At 56.4% G+C, this 17,972-nt stretch overlaps 1 protein-coding gene across 3 annotated transcripts in view; it reads left to right on the top strand.

Moving 5' to 3' along the window:
- CACNA2D2 (calcium voltage-gated channel auxiliary subunit alpha2delta 2) overlaps positions 1-17,972 on the top strand; it is a 226,210-nt gene that overhangs the window by 168,815 nt on the left and 39,423 nt on the right. For all 3 annotated transcript variants that reach the window (XR_008468742.1, XR_008468741.1, XM_054216511.1), the window contains exon 4: positions 11,427-11,486. Coding sequence is in view for 1 of the 3 variants with exons in the window: in XM_054216511.1 (XP_054072486.1) it covers positions 11,427-11,486 (60 nt within the window). In the remaining 2 variants the exon portion in view is untranslated. The remainder of the gene's footprint in view (positions 1-11,426; positions 11,487-17,972) is intronic.

Raw genomic sequence — 17,972 nt, 5'->3', positions numbered from 1 at the left:
CGGCTGAGCAGCAGTAGGTGGAAGAGCTGTGCCGGAGCCTGGAGAAGAATCTTCTCCACGTTTGAGCTCTCTGGCTGCCTCTCCAGGTGAGATGTGCAACATCCCACCGGGTGTTCGTGGCTCCCAAGCCTTTGTCAGCATCTCTGAGTGCTTATGGTTCCCAACTCCACGTCTGGCAGGGGAAGGAAAAGTCCAGAAGAGATCAAACCCCGAATGTGATGAAAATCAAGGCAGGGAGATGGATGCCTGGGCTGGAGCGCCCCGGGTGGGAGGCAGGGGAGGGCTCCTCGGCATCCACGAGGAGGCGGGTAGGGACCTAAATGAGTTTTTCCCTGTAACACATGTCCTGACCTTTTTTTAAAAATGAAATCTATTTTATTAATTTTTTCTTTTTATCAAATCCGCCCGTGAAACATTAAAGATATGACTGTGGAAAAGGTCAAGAAACGTGTAGCTGTTGAAATCTTGTTCCAGTTGATGGCTTTCCCCTTAGGGGAGCTCTTCTGCGCCTTCTCCTCCCCCACCTTGGTCTTTAAAACAAAGTGTCAAATTGCCTGGAGTTTTGGGTTTAACGGTGATGCCGAAATGTGCTCCTGGAGCAGGATGGAGGCAAGAGCGTTACAGGTTCCCCAGCAGTGATGCTGCCCTCGGGGAGCTGCGGGATCAGGCCAGCATTGCCATAAAATGGGAAAAACCAGAGCTGGAAGTGATTTCTCCCAACAAACACAGAGCCCAAGGGAGGGTTGTAGACTGTCCAGCTGTGCTGGACCAAGCTGGAGGCCGGCATAGACAGAAATCCCGCGTCCCAGGGAAGGGGTTAGGCTCCAAACAAGAGAGAATAGGTGAATGGAGGTCAAAACAACAGTCCTGCTCCATCAGCACAGTAGTCAACCAGTAGCCTGGGTTTGTCGTGTGGTCCATAAGCATCAACGCAGGGGTGGTGGCTGAAGGGAAATACTGCATGAGGATTTGGGGCTTTGAGCAAGGAGGCAGAGGAGTGGGAAAGCACATTGGGACATCTCACCAAAGGGTGACAAAGCCTGAAGAGCTTGAGCTTTGAGCTGTGCCAAAGACCAAGAGGCTGAAGGGCCAAGAGAGGGTGAGCAAGCATTGATCTCAAAAGGGGTGCATGATCCTTTCTTGAACCTGGATGCTGGGGAAGAATGTGAATGATCCCATCAGCCCAAAGGGCCACTCAGCCGACCCTCCTGAGTCTCTCGGGAAAGGGGAATAACTGCCCTGGAAAAACATGGCCAGGACAGAGAAATGGCCTGAGTGTGTTACCTGCCTGAGCAGTTTAGTGGTTTTCCCTGTTTGCTGGGTGTGAGTTTTCCCGGCGCGGTGGCAATGCCAGCATCGCATTCGTCCCCTTGCTCAGGCACCAAGTCAAACTCCGGAAGATTTTGCTTACACTCCTGTTGTGTGAATTCATAATAATGGACTTTCAAAATGAAGTTTAGAATTTGCTTGATAGATTGTCAGGCCGTCTTTCTGTATAATTATATTGAAACTGCAGGGATGGGCAAGCCCCGAGAAACCGCCCAGCCCCCCGCTGAGACTCTGCCTCAAGTCCTGCTGCTCCGTCCACTCCTGTTTGTACCATCCAAAGCCATGTGTCCTCCTTGGGAGGCTTCCTTCATTGTACTTTCAGGTCTTCAAGGGCACTATTCACCCCTCTGATAGTGCTTTCTTTGCTCAGTCTCCTCTCCTCCTCCTTGTTTTGCCATTCCCCCTCTGCTGCAGCACCTCTCTTGCTCCCGGGGCAGGCTGCCTGCGGTGCTGGCCGCGGGTGCTGGCAAAGCCCTGGGCCCTGCTGAGTGCTCCACCTGGGTGCTGTCAGTGTTGTCCCCATGGCAGGAGAGGATGGCAAGAATGCAGAAGGGGTGGAGGTGGATGTCCCAAAGGGATGGAAATGGGCGGTGAAGACTCATCTGCTGCTGGCAGCTGGGCGGCTGCCCCTTGCCCCGTGGAAAAGCCGGGGGTGAATGGATGGGTTTTGGGGTCACTGTCAAGCGTCGCTTTGGGAAAAGACGTTTGGTGACCCGCCGAGCTCGCTCACCTCCACCTCCCTGAAACTTCCTCCGGCACCTGGAGCTGCTGGGGCTTGGTTGCCATTTTTTCTGAAAGTTTGAGCAAAGCTGGTTCCAACTATGGTGCTTTTTTTTTAGAGCAAAACACAACTAAAAAGCGCTTTGCGGGATTTTTTTGCATTGCAGTTTCTTTTCTTTGGTGTTTTAAACTGGTGATTTAAACTACTCCGGTCACATTTCTATTGGGTGGTAGTGGAGCTGGAGTTACCGATCAGCGTGACCTACCCCTCTCAGGCCGCAGGAATGTTTCTGGTGGCATTGGGAGACACAAGGAAGACACCACAGGTGTCTCCAGAGGGTTTCAAGCTGGGAAATTTTGGGGGCTTCTCTTGGGGTTTGCTGGGGGCGCGGGGTGGTAACATTTTGGTGCCTTCTGGGGAGGTTTCTGCGCGCTGAAAATCTGCCTTACCATAAAAACTTAATAACAGGGGAGCTCTCTCTGCGGCGTGATGTGCCGTATGGAAATCCCCACGCGGCAGCAGATAATAAACGAGGTGCTTTTTAAAGCTCACACATCACAGCGCAGCAAGAGGTGATGCCTTAAAATAAATCGATTGTAAGTGGTTTCCAGTGCAAACTTTTTAACAGCCTCCTCTTGAATGAAAGGCGAAGAGCTAAAGGGGAGGATTTCAAAGCCACAAAAGGCCTCATCCCCGCGGAGCGGGGAGCCGGAGGACCGCCGGGATGCAGGCATGATGGCCGTCTGCGCTTCGGGTTCCCAGGGATGCCCTCCTGCATCTCACGGGAGCTTCTCTGGCGTTGGTACCATGCAGAGCCCTGGCTGGGAAGGGGAGCTACTCCTTGAACTTTCTCTCATCTTAACATGGGACTTCTTTCTCCAAAATAAGGAAGGATAAGGATTAGGAAGGATTATTTTTCTCTTTGGAGACTCTGGCTGCTGAGACTCAACTGGGCAAATTCCTCTTTCTCCTGCCCAAGTGGCAAGCTGTATCGCTTCCTTTTTTTTTTTCCTTTATTTTTAAAAAAAACTATTCCCCCAAGCTCAAAGTAAAATTGATTTTTAAGTGAAAATATCTCTTATAATTGCCACAGAAATGCCTCGTGGTTATTGTAATGGATTTTGAACTGTGACAGGTCCTACTTGATGATCATAACAGGAGCTCCGCAGATCATTTGAATGTGGTTTAGGGAGAGCTGTTGGAGTCAGGGATTGGGAGGAGACGGGGCTGGAGCAGCGGGCTGAGATGACAACTAACATGTTTGCTGACCCTCCCGATGCCAGAGAAGCTGAGGCCGCCCGGGGACCTTGTACTGTAAGGTGCCGTCTCCTGAAACCCTTCGCAGGAGCTGCATCCCTCCAAGCCCACTGCTCGCCCAGAGCCATCAGGGAAAGGAGAGGGAAGGAGCCGGGGCCAGCACCCTGTCCTCCTCCCCAGCTTGGTGAACCTCCCACGATCACATTTTCCCAGCTGTGACCTTGTAGCATCTTGACCTGAATTATTTCCGGTTGTCTGAAACCTTATTGTGCAGCAAACGAGCTGCCCGTCACCCAGCTAATGAAAACCATGGGTGAGAGAGTCCCCAAGCTCTCCCTGTTGTGGCAGACCTCCGGCAGACCTGCTGCGCCGTGCTGGGATGCCATGTTTGTGCCCAGTAGCTCGCCCACGCTGTCCCCGCCGTGCCGGTGCCACCGAGCACACAGCAGGACCATGGTGTTTGCTCTCCCCAAAGCAGCTGATAGGAAGAGCCACGGGGAGTGGTGCTTGGTGGGCTTTTGGCTTCGGTGTGTGCGTCTGGCAGCGGTGCTGCAATTACCGGGGGGCTCAGATGGGGATGGGCAGCCCTGAAGCTGGACAGCCCTGGCACGTCTGTCCCACCTGCAGCCAACAAACAGCGCTGGAGCCACATTTGTCGGGTGGTTTGTATCCATCACCCCTCTGGGATGCTGCTGACATGCCCCAGCCCTCCCAGGAGGCAGCTATCAATATTCCAGCTTCATCCCAAGAGAGACTTTCTTCCTTGCCAGACAAAATTTCATCTAGGCAATGAAATAGTTAGACTTTAACTGATCTGACTACTATGGAAGTGGTAGAGACTTCCATCAAGAGCAGGCTGGGCAGCTGAAGCCTCCTGCTTGGCTCTTCCTCTGGCAGAATGTGGGGATCTCGGAGCAGAGGACCCTGCTTTCTTCTCCATCAACTGTAGAAGATGCAGAAAGGTATCGTGACTGCAAATAGCCTGCAAAGGGGGCAGGGGAAAGTGCTTTTTCTCAGGTCCTGAACGGAGGAGGCAAGTGTGCCTGGCTTGGCTGTGTCCCAAAGCCAGGCAGAAGCACGTTTCAGCAGGGCTTAAGCACGATGGCATTTAGCAGTGTGATTTAAAGGCACATCTAACGCGGGAGCAGGTTTTGCTGCCGTACAGCCGGGGTGGAAGGCAGGAGGATGCGGGAAGCGGCGATGCCAGAGTGGCTGAACCCCCTCTGCTGGCTCCGTGCAGGGGAAGGGGACATTGAGAGAGCCCAGGCCTGCCTGGCCCTGCCTGTGCCCAGCCCTGGCTGTCCGTCCTGCATCCCATGTCCCTGTCTCGCTGCTGGGGGAGGTGGGGACAGATCCTGCACCCTCGTGTTCACCCTTCCTCCCCCAGGCAGGATGGGGCAGTGGTTTTTTGGCATTGTGTGGGTGAAAACAGGAGCCGGGGAGGTTCTGAGCAGCTGAGCTGAGGCTTTGCTATTGCTGGTCCCCAGGGACAGGCGTCCCTGTGGGGGCACAGGGCATGGCCCCCCCCACCCTCCTTTTCCCCTCCCAGGGAACAGCCAGGGCGATGGGGAGCTGGGGCAGAGCCTGCTTGTGATTTTGGAAAGCGAATGTCAGCCCTCAGGGAGGGCAGAAACACCAGGAGAAGGATAACAGAGAGGGGCTTTTCTCCCAGGGGAGAAGAGCTGAAGAGGATGCCCAGCAAGGCTCGGCTGCCGCGGGATGCCTGGTTAGCTGCACTGTCCTTTCGCCCTTGGTGCTTTTCCTTTCGCAAGAAGTTAAGCTGTTCTGGCGACCTGAGCGATACTTCAGGGTAGGAGAAACCCCCCCTGGCCAGCAATGCTCTCCCATCACTCCTTCGCCCCTCTGCAAACACACGGGTACCTCTGCTGGGGGTGTTTCGCTCCTCCCGTCCCTGTGGTTGTCGGGACTGGTGATGGTGTTTCTTACCAGCAAGAATTGTGGCTCTGGAGGAGAAGGAGCAGAGAGAGACGCTGACAGGGGAACAAGAGCCACGCGCAGCTGTTCTGCAGAGCCGTGAGTGACTGAGGTGGTCAGTAAAATGATGAAAGTTGTGGCTTTGGGGCTTGTGCCAGGCTCCCAGAGCCGGGTGCTGGCCGTGCCACTGCCCCGCGTGGTGTCTGCAGTGGCTCTGGCTCTGGTTTGGCTCCAGGTTTGTGCTTGTAACCAACCAGTTCAACACTGGGGTCTGGAAGCCCTTGGAGGATTTGCCACCTGCTCTTTACTCCTCATTGGGGCTCTATTTGCCCTCCCACGGGCAGCAGAGCATTGTCAGCCAGTGCCTCGGGACGGGCTGGATGTGGGCGAGAGAGGAGGAGAGATGGGCTCCGGCCACCCCTTTCCCTCCACGCGGCCGAGGGAGTTATTGATGAACACGTTAGTGCTCCAAAAGAAAAACGCTGCAGCGTGTTTGAAGCTGCCTCCTTGATCAATACTCAGCCGTGGCTGAGCCCGCTGCCAACTGGATTTCAGATGACGGCTGCGGGGGTAATAAGAGCCCTGGGATCAACTGTCTCGGAGATTATTACAGGATGAGATGCTTCGCTGCTTTACAGTGTTTATTCAAGATTTATATTCCCTATGTGTATATAAGGGGGTTGTCATCTTTTGTCGCTGGTTGATCATTTTTTGATGCTGGCGCGCGCGCTGGGCCGTCAGGGTTTGCTTGGGGGGGGTGTGCAGCAAGTTCGGTGAAGGGGGAGAGGATGGGCTGGGATGAGAGGGAGAGCTGGGGTGGTGGCACCCCAGAGCTGGTGGGACTGTGAGAGGTGTCCTCTGCTCTGCTGCACGCAGGCAGACCAGGGTGGAGGTGTGTGAAGCTGGGAATGGGCTTTCACCTTTCCAGATGCGACAGATACGGTTTCGGGGTGCCTCTTCCATGGAGGGGGATGTTGGTGCCAAAGGAGAGGGCTTGTGCCATCCTTGTTCCTTCATCATGGAGGAGGAAGAGCTACAAAACCAGCTCCTGGGGGGGTGTTTCTCCCTGGGGCTTGCGTTGCTTGGCTTTGTTGTGTGTGTTTGTTTGTCACCTTCTTGTCTTAACCTTTCACCCGTGTTTTCTCGCTCTGGGAGACAGGCTGGGATGGTGAGATGCTGCGTGGACCTCTCCGGCCCAGGAGCACTGGGCTGTTCTCATCTCCAGCAAAGATCTCTCCTTCCAGCTGCGTGCTCAGGTGCGGGAGGTTAATACACTTCACGCTGTCGGGGAAGGCGCCAAGATGAGGGTGATAACAGCCACACGGAGGGCAGTTAAATGAAGGCTTAGCAGGAGCCGCTCTCCCTTGGAGCAAATATCCCTGGACACACATAGCTGGGAGAACCCTGGGACACCATCCCAGGCTCCCCGAGGAGCATCCCGCAGTGTCGGCACAGGTGTGGGGTGCTTTATTTCCGTGGGGAGGCTTGGGATGCAAGAGTGGCGTTGCTGCCATTATGCAGGGCTGCTCGGTCTCCTCTCGTGGGGTGTTTGCCGTAATCCTGTTTTATAAATCCAGCCTTGGCCTTTGGCCTCCCTGTGCCGCTCTGGTCTCTGCTCCGCTGCCTCCCAAGTTAAAGCCACTGATCTGGCTGAGGTGGGAACAGCCCGGACATACTTATTGCCATGTGGGGGCTGCGAAGAGAGATTTAGCAAAGCCTTGGACTGGTTTCCCGTGGAAAGCCACTGTGCAAAATTATTGGAGCAATGCAGGAGAGCCCCAGGTGCGAACGGGGAGAAGGGGCAATGAGGAGGAGGTGGGCAGCACCCTTGGGTGCTTGCTACGTTGGGGACAGTCCCCCTGCGTGCTGTCCCCTCGAGCAGCGGGGATGCTGACAGCAGGGACAGTCCCAGCAGCTTCGGGGCATCGGACCGGCTGCCCCCCGAGAGGGGCTGCTGTGGGCGAGTGTGTGGGTGAGCCATGCTTGGGGTGGGGTGGGTGAGCTGTGGGTGATCGGGGATGAGAAATGAGGCCCTGGAGCAAAGCGGGGGGAAAACAGCAGCCGTGCCTTTGGATGTGCCACCCTCTAGGCAGAGCAAATGTCACCCACCTCGTCCCCCCTCTCCTTTCCCACGTGGCTTTCGGGGGGGAGGGTGCGCAACCGGCCGTGCCACCTTTTGTGCCACCTGCCCATCCCGAGTCCGTGCAGTCCCTGAGGCTCCTTAATCCCAGGCAAGCCAGCGCGCTGAGTAGGGAGCTCCTGATGGATCTGCCCGGGTGAGCAGCGAGGCGGAGAGGAGCGCCGTGCGGAATACGAAAGAGGCCAGGGAGCGATAAAGCCCGCTCAGCACCTTCCCCCTCGCAGACCCCGCCATCGGGATCTCCAATCCCTTGCAAATCTCCTGCTGGCCTTTTATGACCTGCGGAGTCATTTCAATTCGGTGGTTTCAGCCTCTAAATCTCCTGTCCTTAGCCCTCGGTGACTTCTGGGGAAAGAACCGCGCTCCTTAAAGTGCCACGGCCAGGGCAGTGCCTGCAGCAGAACCTGCTGGAAGTTTGCAGGTATTTCAGACACGTGCTTTATTTTTGGTAATTCCTCTAATTTTTCATGCTGTTGGAACCACACAGTTGACCCCAGGAGGTTTTGGTGGCTGCTCTGTAAGGGCAGGGGACCCTAGCCCGGCTCCCCGCTGTGCCGCCTGCATCCCGGGCATCTCACAGTCCCTGCACGCAGTGCACCTCGAGATGGACTGATTGATCTGTAACACTTGAAAAATAATGGTTTAATCATTATTAAGGATTAGAAATAATCCTTGAGCTGTATTGATCACGATAACATTATTCATGATGAACTCATTTGGCATTAATGGGAATGTCCTGCAGCAGTGTGTGGCTCCAGGCAGACCCGTCTCCTTCCCCAGGGAGATGCGGTTGGGGAGGTTTGCTGGGGCAGCAGCACCTTCCCAGCCCTAACACGCAACTCTGGGTCCTGCTTGTGAGCAAAGCTGTCCCAAATAGCTTTTGGGGATCCTCTCCCTGTTGCCACAGTTTTGGAGGGTGCCAAATCCAGTGATCACCCATCCTCGTCATGCCAGCATCCTGTCTCTGGACTCCCCTTTAGTACCAGTCAGGGATGGGATGGGGCTGGTCCTACGGGAGCCCCCCAACACGGCATCGCTCCAGGCATGTTCCCCCGCAGGGACGGAGGCAGGCAGAGGATCCCCTCTGCCAGAGGAGGGCTGGCTGGCTGCCCTCTTGGTCCCTCTCTCCTCCCAGTCCCTGTCTTGGTCACAGGACCGAAATGTCTTTAACAAGGAAAATGCTGCAGAAGCACCAGCTGGGAGGCTCCGGGGACACTTCTGGGACAGGTGTCCGGCAGCAGCCAGGAGCCAGCACAGCACCCTGCTACGGCTGTGCCACCCTGCTGCGGGCTCCCCTGTCCCCGCAACGTGCTATTTATCAAACAAGAACATCTGGATATTTTTTAAAAAAAAAAAAAGCAACAAAGTTGTGTCTGGATCGACTTTGATGAATTGATGTTTTCCAGAGGAAGAATATCTTCTGTGGAAGTGTCGTTCCTGGGTGTAGCTGTCCCTCGCTGCACCATTTGCAACCCTCCAGGCACTTGGCACAGGGCGATGAATAGTTAAAGATGTCCATAAATCTTACCCTGGCCCATAATAAACAAACACGCTCTTATCAAGTATAGAAAAATGCATATTTCATCACTGCTGCCTTAAATGCAACTCAGAATAAATGCTCGCCTTTAATCAACCATCTCGATATATAAACAGAGGAGAAAAGCCTGGGGGGTTGAGGTGCAGAACTGGGCCACAGCTTTTCTAGGCGGCTGGGGGGTGACAGGGCCGTGGCTGTGCAGGGGAGTCCCTCCCCGACAAAACTGCCTCAAAAATTGACATTACTTGGCTTTTCTGTCCAGCCATGGTTTGTCTCCCGTTCTCTTTGCCACTGGAGCTGTAGGTATTTTGTTTCAGCGCTCAGCATGATAGCTGATCTTTGCCCTTGGATGCTGGCCATTGAAAGCAAGCACTTTGATTTGGAAATCAAGATTAAAAAAAAAAAGAGAGAAAAGATTAAACGGGAAAGTTTCGACCAGTGTGTGCTGAGATTATGTGGTGATGGATACGCGTTTCCCTGCATCTGATAAGAACAAGCTGCGTTCTCTGGCTGGGGAGGGCCAGATTTATGATGTCTTTCACCGCTCATTGCCTTACTTTCGAGTACCTGGGCTTTGCTGTGCTCCTGGTAATACAGCACCCGCTGTCGTCACCCTGCTCCTGCCACGCTGCCGGGGCTGGGTGCTGCCGGGGCCGGGTGCTGCCGCTCTCCTGCAGGCAGTGGGGGCACCTGAAGGAGACACCATGAAGCCCCGAGGCTTCCTGCCCTCGGAGCATCCGCTTAGAAGGGATGAGGCATTTTGCATCCCTGCCAGAGGAACTGGTGACAGCAGGGATGGCAGCTGTGGCACGTGTGGCTGTGGCCAGGGCTCCTGCCCACCCCCATAGTTTCGTGTGTGTGTGCTGTTATCTCCAGGCTCTCTCCACGCCCTGGGGAAATAAATACCCAGGGACGTAGCTGGACTCCACTGCCGCCCCGATGGACTCTCACCAGCATGTCGGGTCCCTGCTGAGCAAAGAAGTGCTGGTTTATTCTGGGATTTGTGGTTCACAGCATGAAAGTCGGGCATGCAATAACCTCGGGAGTCTTGTGTCTGTGTGATGCTCCCCAGGCTGTGATTTGGGGTTGCTGCTTGGCCCAGGCTGTCACCCTGATTTTGGTGCCCCTTTCTCCTCCTCCTAGCTGATTTGGGGGGCTGGCGGTGACTGGGGCTCCCCTCCCTGCCTGCACTCCGGTTGCTGGCATCGCTTGCGTGGAGCAGAGCATGGAGCAGAGTGTGTCCCATCCCATCCTGCTGCGGGATGCAGGGAACCGAGGAGCAGGCAATGCAGCAGCGCCTGCTGTTAGGCACATCCTTCATGCGTCTCCCACTAACTCGCTAGGGAGCCTTCCTGGGCTGTGACAACCTCACGAGCCTCATGGCTAATTAACCCTGTACAAATTAGCCACTCAACCCTGGAGCTGAGACCTCTGCAGTGTGTATTCCCCGGGAGCCTTGTAAAGCCAGCGGCCAGTGGGGAGCGGGTTGGCTGGGCCAGGTGCCACGAGGCTGCTGTCTGTCCCCTTTGGAGCCATTAAAGGCTGGATTGCAGCTTCTTCTCAGCAACTGCCAGTACCCCAGGGGCTTCCTGCTCTCCAGCCCTGCCCTGATGCACTCTCCATGCTGGCGAGGCCTCTCATGGCTCAGCCCGAGGCCGCCCCGGTGCTGAGCGTCACCTCACGCTGCTCCTGGCGAGCCCTGGTTCTACCCCAGCCAAGCAGCAGCCTGCCCGAACTGCCTGCTGCCTCTGGAGCCGTCAGGATGAGGATGCTTGGGTCTCCTTTGAGGCCTCATGGCTGGGGGGCAAGGTTGTGCTTGCCCCAGCTGTGGGTGAGCCTTGGGCAGGCAGCTCAGCCGGGCAGAGCTGCTGCCTCTCCCAGATGGTTCCTCTCCTGCTCCCCGGCTCCCTGGGAGCACTGGTGTGCTGCAGATGCGCTCCGTGCTACCAAGCTGATGGCCCTGGGCCAGCGACGGGTGAAGGAGGGCATAGGCACCTGGAGAGGTTCATCAGCGTGGGCAGAGCTGCACACCTCTGGGCCCCAGCGCTGGGGCATTTCAAAGGGTTTTTTGTTTTCAGGGGTCTGCCCTGCCCCACAGAGAGCTGGGGGCCATGGACGCAGGCATCCGGGTTCAACCCTTGCCCTGTGGTGCAAACGAGAGCCCGCTCAGCTCCACTGGTAACACCAGCAGCCACCATGCTGCGATGGCTCAGCCCTGATTGAGTTCAAGTGGCAGCAATCCCTTTGGAGGCACCGGCTTGCTTCAGGAAAGGCGGGAGCAGGCAGAGAAACACTGGCTGTCCATGCCTGGGACATCATTCTCCAGGCATCACTGCCCACATGCTTGCCTCCTTGCGTGGCAGAGAGGTGTTGGGGTCCTGGGGGATCCCCAGAATGGAGGGAGGGCGGGTGCTGGGGTGGCATCCACACTCCTGGGTTGATGTGGACCGTGCCTGGCTCCTCTTGCTTTCCCCGGCCTCACTTCTCCTCTCCTGCTTACTTTGCAGAGACTGGCCAACGCGGCGGAGAAGTTCCAGAAAGCTCACCACTGGCAGGACAACATCCGGGTAAGGCTCTGTGCGCGTCCCAGCTGCTCCCACCCCATTCCCTCCTGGACGCTGGGCTCCGTGGAGGCACCAGCCTCGGGGATGACTCCTGGCACAGGAATCAGCTCCTCATCCCATCCCAGCTCCCATCCCTCAGCTCTTCCTTCCCTCCTTGCCCTGTTCTTGGCTCCCTCGTGAGCCACCACTAGCCATGCCGTCTCCTCGGCACGCAGGCAGCCCCAGCACCGCCAGCTGCCAGCGCTAACGAGAGCAAATGAAGCTATTTTGAGCTTGTTTCCAGCGCACGCTGTAAGGAGAAGGCAGGAGGTGAAGGTCAAGCCGGTGGTTAAACACTGAGGGTGTGGGGAGACCCTCACCCCCAGCGGGTTTGGTGCTGAGCGGGGTCTCGCGGGGGGTGATGGCAGCGGCCATGGTCACACGCCGGCACGTCCCTGGCAGCTGCCAGCAGTGGCGGTGGGAGCTGTTTCTGGGGGAAGGAGCAATCTGGGCCAGGAGAGGGAAAATGCGGGTTTAATGATTGCATTTGACTTTGTAATTCTGGCGGTGATGGCGCTCAGCGGGAACCTGAAGGATTCTGCCTGGAAATGCTCTCAAATTATAATGATAATACAAAAGGAAGGAAAGATTGTTTTCCTTCCAGTGCAAACGGAGTCTACAATAAAAAATACTCCTGACCCACCCAACACCTTCCTCCAGGTCGGGCTGGATCCTGCCCAGCCCTGGGGAACCCCCTGCCGTCGCTGGGGGGACAGCCCGGGGACAGCCCCGCTGCCGGGCCTCGCTGGTGCGTTTTGGGGGGTGTTTCTCTGTCTGCAACCACGATCCGCTTGGGGAGGAGAGGAGATGAGGACATGGAGCCACATCCCGTCGTGCAGACCCTCCTGCCGATGGTGATGGTCACCAGGGTTTGATGTGGAGAGGAAGAGGCAGGAGGAGCAGAAGAGAAGGCAAGGTGTTGAGCTGCTTGGCTTTTGCTCGCCACATGGCCGGCATGGGGCGGATGCTCGTGGCCAGTTCTCGTCCCCCCAGGAGCTGTGTCCCATAGGCACCAGGAAAGGCTGAGTTTGCAGGGGCCTTCCCTTCCTTAGCAGGCACAGCCTCGCTAAGGAGAGGTGAGGTGTCCCCACGGGCCCTTCTGTCCAGCAGACAGTTGTCATTGTCACTCGTGGTCACCGAGACCTGCTGCAAGGGGGATACCAGGGTACAAAACAGTCTGGGAAAGGCTATAGTACTGGGGAGCTCTTGGCTCATTTTGCCATTCACGGCACAAACCTTTCAGAAATCCACTTTCGTGGAAAAAAAATATTTTTAATAGCACTGTTTGCAACCACTTAATCAAGGTAATTAGGAGCGAGTCACCCAGAAACAATGTGCAGCGATGCGTCACCGCAGAGCTCACCGCAGCTTTTATCAGGACAGCCCAGACCCGGCTGGGACACTTGATGGACTGGCCCGGCTCCGCGCACAGCACCCGGGCTGCTGGGCTTTTGCTTCTCCCCAGCAGGGAGCCCTACCTGCATCAGCCCTGCCTTCATCAGCCCTGCCTTCATCAGCCCTGCCTGCTTCAGCCCTGCCTGCTTCAGCCCTGCCTGCATCAACCCTGCCTTCATCAGCCCTGCCTGCTTCAGCCCTGTCTCCCAGGCAGAGCAGAGGGATGGAGGGGACGCATAAATGGTTCCCACTGCTGGCATTGAACCTCCTTTTGCTGTCCTTTGGCCATAAAATGGCAGGGCATGGTCAGACCTGTGTGTCAGCACAGTGACACCGGCCCTGCTGCAGCCCCCGGCTTGTTGCCGGTGCTGGCACGGGCAGCGGGCACCGAAGGCAGCAGCGCAGCATCTCCAGCTCCTCCTCTCCTTCCTCCCCACCAAGCAGCTTGTTCCTTCTGGCCGCAGCTCTCCCCTCCTCTCCCGGCATGTCGCGTCCTAACCTCGCCCCGGAGTCGATGACAGATTGCGGCGAGCGCGGTTATTTTTGTGTTTCCATCCGAAGGCGCGCCGGCAGATGCTGAGTGTTTGCGCTGCATTAGTGCTAATGGCAGCCCCATTAAACCTCGCTGCAGATGGGTTGCTATGGAAGTCCGGGGGAAAATGAAACAGGAGCAGGAGCCCGAGCGGCTGGGAGGCTGCTGCCAGCAATCACTCACGACCCATCTCTATGGGGGAAGTTTCTTTTTTCTCCGCTTTTTTTCACATTTCCCAGCCACACACCGGCCGTGCTGGCCTTCCCAAAGGGATGGAATTCAGCCTCCCACCTCGGGGGGCTTTGCAAAGTGCTTTCTCCCTTCCCAAAACGCTCCCATCGCCCCATGCTCTCCTGCCCCATCCCTGCTCCTTGTCCATGCCCACCCTCGGACCCCTCATGTCAAGCCAGGGTCGTGTCCCCAGAGCTCTCCTGTGCACCAGAGCGCTTCATAGAATTATAGAATCATAGGGTTGGAAGGGACCTCTGGAGATCATCTAGTCCAGCCCCCCTGCCAGAGCAGGGTCACCCAGAGCAGGTGGCACAGGAACACGTCCAGGTGGGTTTGGAATGTCTCCAGAGATGGAGACTCCACCACCTCTCTGGGCAGCCTGTGCCAGGGCTCTGCCACCCTCAAAGGAAAGGAGTTCCTCCTCACGTTTAGGTGGAACTTCCTATGCTCAAGTTTGTGCCCATTATCTCTTGTCCTGACCATGGGCACCACTGAAAAGAGCCTGGCCCCATCCTCCTGACATCCACCCTTTACGTATTTGTAAGTGTTAATAAGATCCCCCCTCAGCTGTCCTTTTTCCAGACTGAAGAGACCCAAGTCCCTCAGCCTTTCCTCATAAGAGAGGTGTTCCAGTCCCCTAATCATCTTGGTAGCCCTTTGCTGTCCCCTCTCCAGCAGTTCCCTGTCCTTCTTGACCCGGGGAGCCCAGAACTGGACACAGTACTCCAGGTGCGGCCTCACCAGGGCAGAGTAGAGGGGGAGGATGACCTCCCTCGACCTGCTGGCCACACTCTTCTTGATGCAGCCCAGGATGCCATTGGCCTTCTGGGCCACGAGGGCACAGTGCTGGCTCATGGTCATCCTGTTGTCCACCTGGACTCCCAGGTCTCTTTCCACAGAGCTGCTCTCCAGCAGGTCAGCCCCCAACCTGTACCGGTGCAGGGGGTTATTCCTCCCCAGGTGCAGCACCCTACACTTGCCCTTGTTGAATTTCATAAGGTTCCTCTCTGCCCAGATCTCCCACCTGTCCAGGTCTCTCTGTATGGCAGCACAGCCTTCCTGTGTGTCAGCCACCCCCCCCAGCTTTGTGTCATCGGCAAACTTGCTGAGGGTGCACTCTATCCCCTCGTCCAGGTCATTGATGAATACTCTGAAGAGGACTGGACCCAGTACTGACCCCTGGGGAACACCACTCGTCACTGACCTCCAACTAGACTCTGTGCCCCTGATCACGACCCTCTGAGCTCTGCCTTTCAACCAGTTATCTATCCACCTTACTGTCCATTCATCTAACCCACTCTTCCTAAGCTTCCCTGTGAGGATGCTGTGGGAGACCATGTCGAACGCCTTGCGGAAGTCAAGGTAGACCCTTGGCTGAAAGCCGTTGGCCAAAAGCAGTCTTAGCCCCAAGGTCACCTGTGCAATGGCACAAGGGCACCCCTCACGTTGTCCCTCTGGCTCATTTCATCCCATGGCTGGGTGGCAGCTGGGGGTGGCACAGAGGGCAGGGACAAGGGGTTGGCAGTGTGGGGCCGTTGTATCACCCTTGGTGGTGTGGAGTGGGGAGAGGCCGTGCCCTTCCCCGCCTGCGCAGCGAGGGTCTCTCAGGGATGCACGTTCACCCCTGGCGAGGGCTGGGTCCTGTTGCCATGGGGCGGGCTCCCGCCACGGGATGCTGGGACCCCCCCAGCACTGGTACTATAAGAGACCACCAAAAGCTCCCAGTTTGCAGTGGCCTGTCCAACCAGTTTTCCCAGTTGAGAACCTTCTGGCCTCCAGGCTTGCACCAGGGCTCTGCAGGGGGTCTGCCGGGACAGGGTGGCTCCAATCTGCGCAGAGCCATGGGGCTGTCCCTCAAGGCACATCAGGGCTGTCCCCCTGCTCCGGATGTCCCCAGCCGTGTCCCCCAGCCATGTCAGCAGTGCAGACCATCCCCGGCAGCAGATGGAGGTGCCAGGGCTGCACTCCACGCCGCAATGCTGTTTACTAGGATTCCATCCTCTGTTTGCCGCCCTGCTCAGGCAAGACACCTGCACAACGTACCTATAAAAACGCAGGAAGGTCCTGTTGAGTATTTTGCTGCCATCCTTTGCGTCTATCTTCGCTGACAAGCCACCTTGCTGCACGTCAGGTGTCCCAGCCGGCTCCATGTTCTCCCAGCTCCTCTCCAACTACATGCTCCGCGTTCCTCCAGTGCCTTAGGTGCTCCTCCAGACCTTCAGCCGCATCCCAGCACCACCAGCGGTGGTGTCCTGCAACCCACGGCACGTGGGAGCAGGGGCCGTGCTGACCCAGGGGACACCGTCAAAGGCGCAGGTCTGTGCCACCAGCTCCAAAATGCATCCCAGGGCATCGTCACCACTGCCGGTCAGTCTGCTGGGGTGGCCGGAGCTATTTGTCCCTTTAAGGGACACTCCGACGCTGCAGAGAGCCATCCCTGCATTTATGTGCGCTTGGCAGGATTATATAAATTGCCTTTAAAAGTTGACTTCTTTATAAGCCATTTTCTGCTTCATAAAATGTTTATTACTGTTGTTTTTCTCCCAGTTTTTCTTCCCTGCTGCATTTTCCGTCGCTACACTGGGAAGCTCCCCTCTTCCCCTGCCACCCCCCTGCCTCCCACCTCTCCCCACCTTTCGGGTGCTCGAAAGGGGCGTTTGAAGGGTCAGAGCCCTTTTTCTTGGAAAAGAAAAAATAGCTATACATTGAGCTGTGGATGTAAGAGCTGCCAGGGGCAGGGTTTAAGTGCTGGGCACAGCGTGGGTGGTTTTGGGGTGCGGTGGGGTGTGCGGAGGCGGCAGAGGGAGCACGGGCAGCCCCACGCCGCTGTCTCCATCCATAACCCCCGCCCGCAAGCACGCAAGCAAATAACAAAGCCCAGATAATTTCAAGCTCCATTAGAAACGAAACTCCGGGGAAAACGGGATCGCTGTTTGCCAAATAGGGAAGGACAAGAAGAATAACAGAGATTGTGCTCCCGGCCGCCCAGGAAAGGTGAGGGATACAGCAGGGGGACGTGGCGGCACGGCTGGATGCCCCTCCACGGCCGCACAGCCCTGGATGCAGCATCCCTCTGGGCACGGTGTGCCCGGTGCGTGTCTGCGGTGGGAGCGGTGGCCGCGTCACGCCACGCGTGGCCACCGGCGGCTGTTCCTGCGGGTTTGCCGCGGCGATGCAGGCAGGGCTTTGTGTTCAAAGCAGCGTTAGAAGGGCGAACGCCAGCTCCTTATCCCCCTTTCATTTTTCTCCTCCTTTAATTACAGATCCTACTTATCGGCCGAGAACAGAAAGATCGTCGCCGTAACCTTGCACTTGCCCTTGTAGAAGGTTTACCTAAAAAGTTAGAAAATAAAATCAAATACTCTAATTTGCAGTCGTCTTGCCATTTCAAGCCCAGTTTTCATTACAGCACAGAAAGTGCATTGAAGCTGTGTTTATAACCCCCTTTTAGATAACAAATCACATTTTCTTTTGGCTGGCAAGTGTGTAGAATTGATATTTTTTTTTTCAGTTTAATGGGTTTGTGTGTTCAGGAATGATCTCCATCAACTGAGAGTCTTTATTGTGTTTGATATAATGTCAGCTTTCATTACGCTCGGAGAATTACTGTGTTAAAGCACCAACCTTGCTGTAGAGCCATTCTGGCCGAAAAGCAGAACAAGAAAATCATTCACAAAAACCCCGGGTTGGTGCCGTTCCCTCTTGAAAGCCAAGGACGGGGCTGGAGGGGGCTCCCCTCGCCCCCCCTCTCTGCAAGATGGACGGGCCACCCGTGGCAGTCCCATGGGTGTGATGGTTTGGTGTGGGGGCCGCTGGCTTCCCTCCTGGCGCTGCCATCCCATCCCATTCCATTCCATCCCATCCCATCACTGGCAGAGCAGGGCGTCCCCCGCACCCACCGGCTCTGCGCAGGTGCTGGCATCCCCGTGGTACTCGGGTGCAGCGGAGGGGAGAAGCAACCACATCGCATTCGAGGCAGGCTCGAAGGAGCGGGAGCGGACAGGAGATGCCGTGTAAAGAAGAATAGCCGGCGAGGCAGGATCAGATAAAACATCTTCTCAGGGAGATGAAAAAACTGTTGACGGGTCACTTAAATATTTCCCCAGCTCCGTCAGAGAGGCAGAGGGAGGAAATTGCTTTTAAAAAAAAAAAAAAAGATGCCAAGGCAGATTATGATGACTGTTTCCACCTGTCCTGGGTAATGCATACGGCCTCTGCTGCTGGATGGGATGCGAGGGGACACGCCTGGCGAGGGCTGCAGGAGAGGCATGGTCCCCACCAGTGCGGCCCTG

The sequence above is a fragment of the Rissa tridactyla genome, chromosome 10, assembly GCF_028500815.1.
Source record: "Rissa tridactyla isolate bRisTri1 chromosome 10, bRisTri1.patW.cur.20221130, whole genome shotgun sequence".
Lineage (NCBI taxonomy): Eukaryota > Metazoa > Chordata > Aves > Charadriiformes > Laridae > Rissa > Rissa tridactyla.
This window is presented reverse-complemented; position numbering and strand designations above follow the sequence as displayed.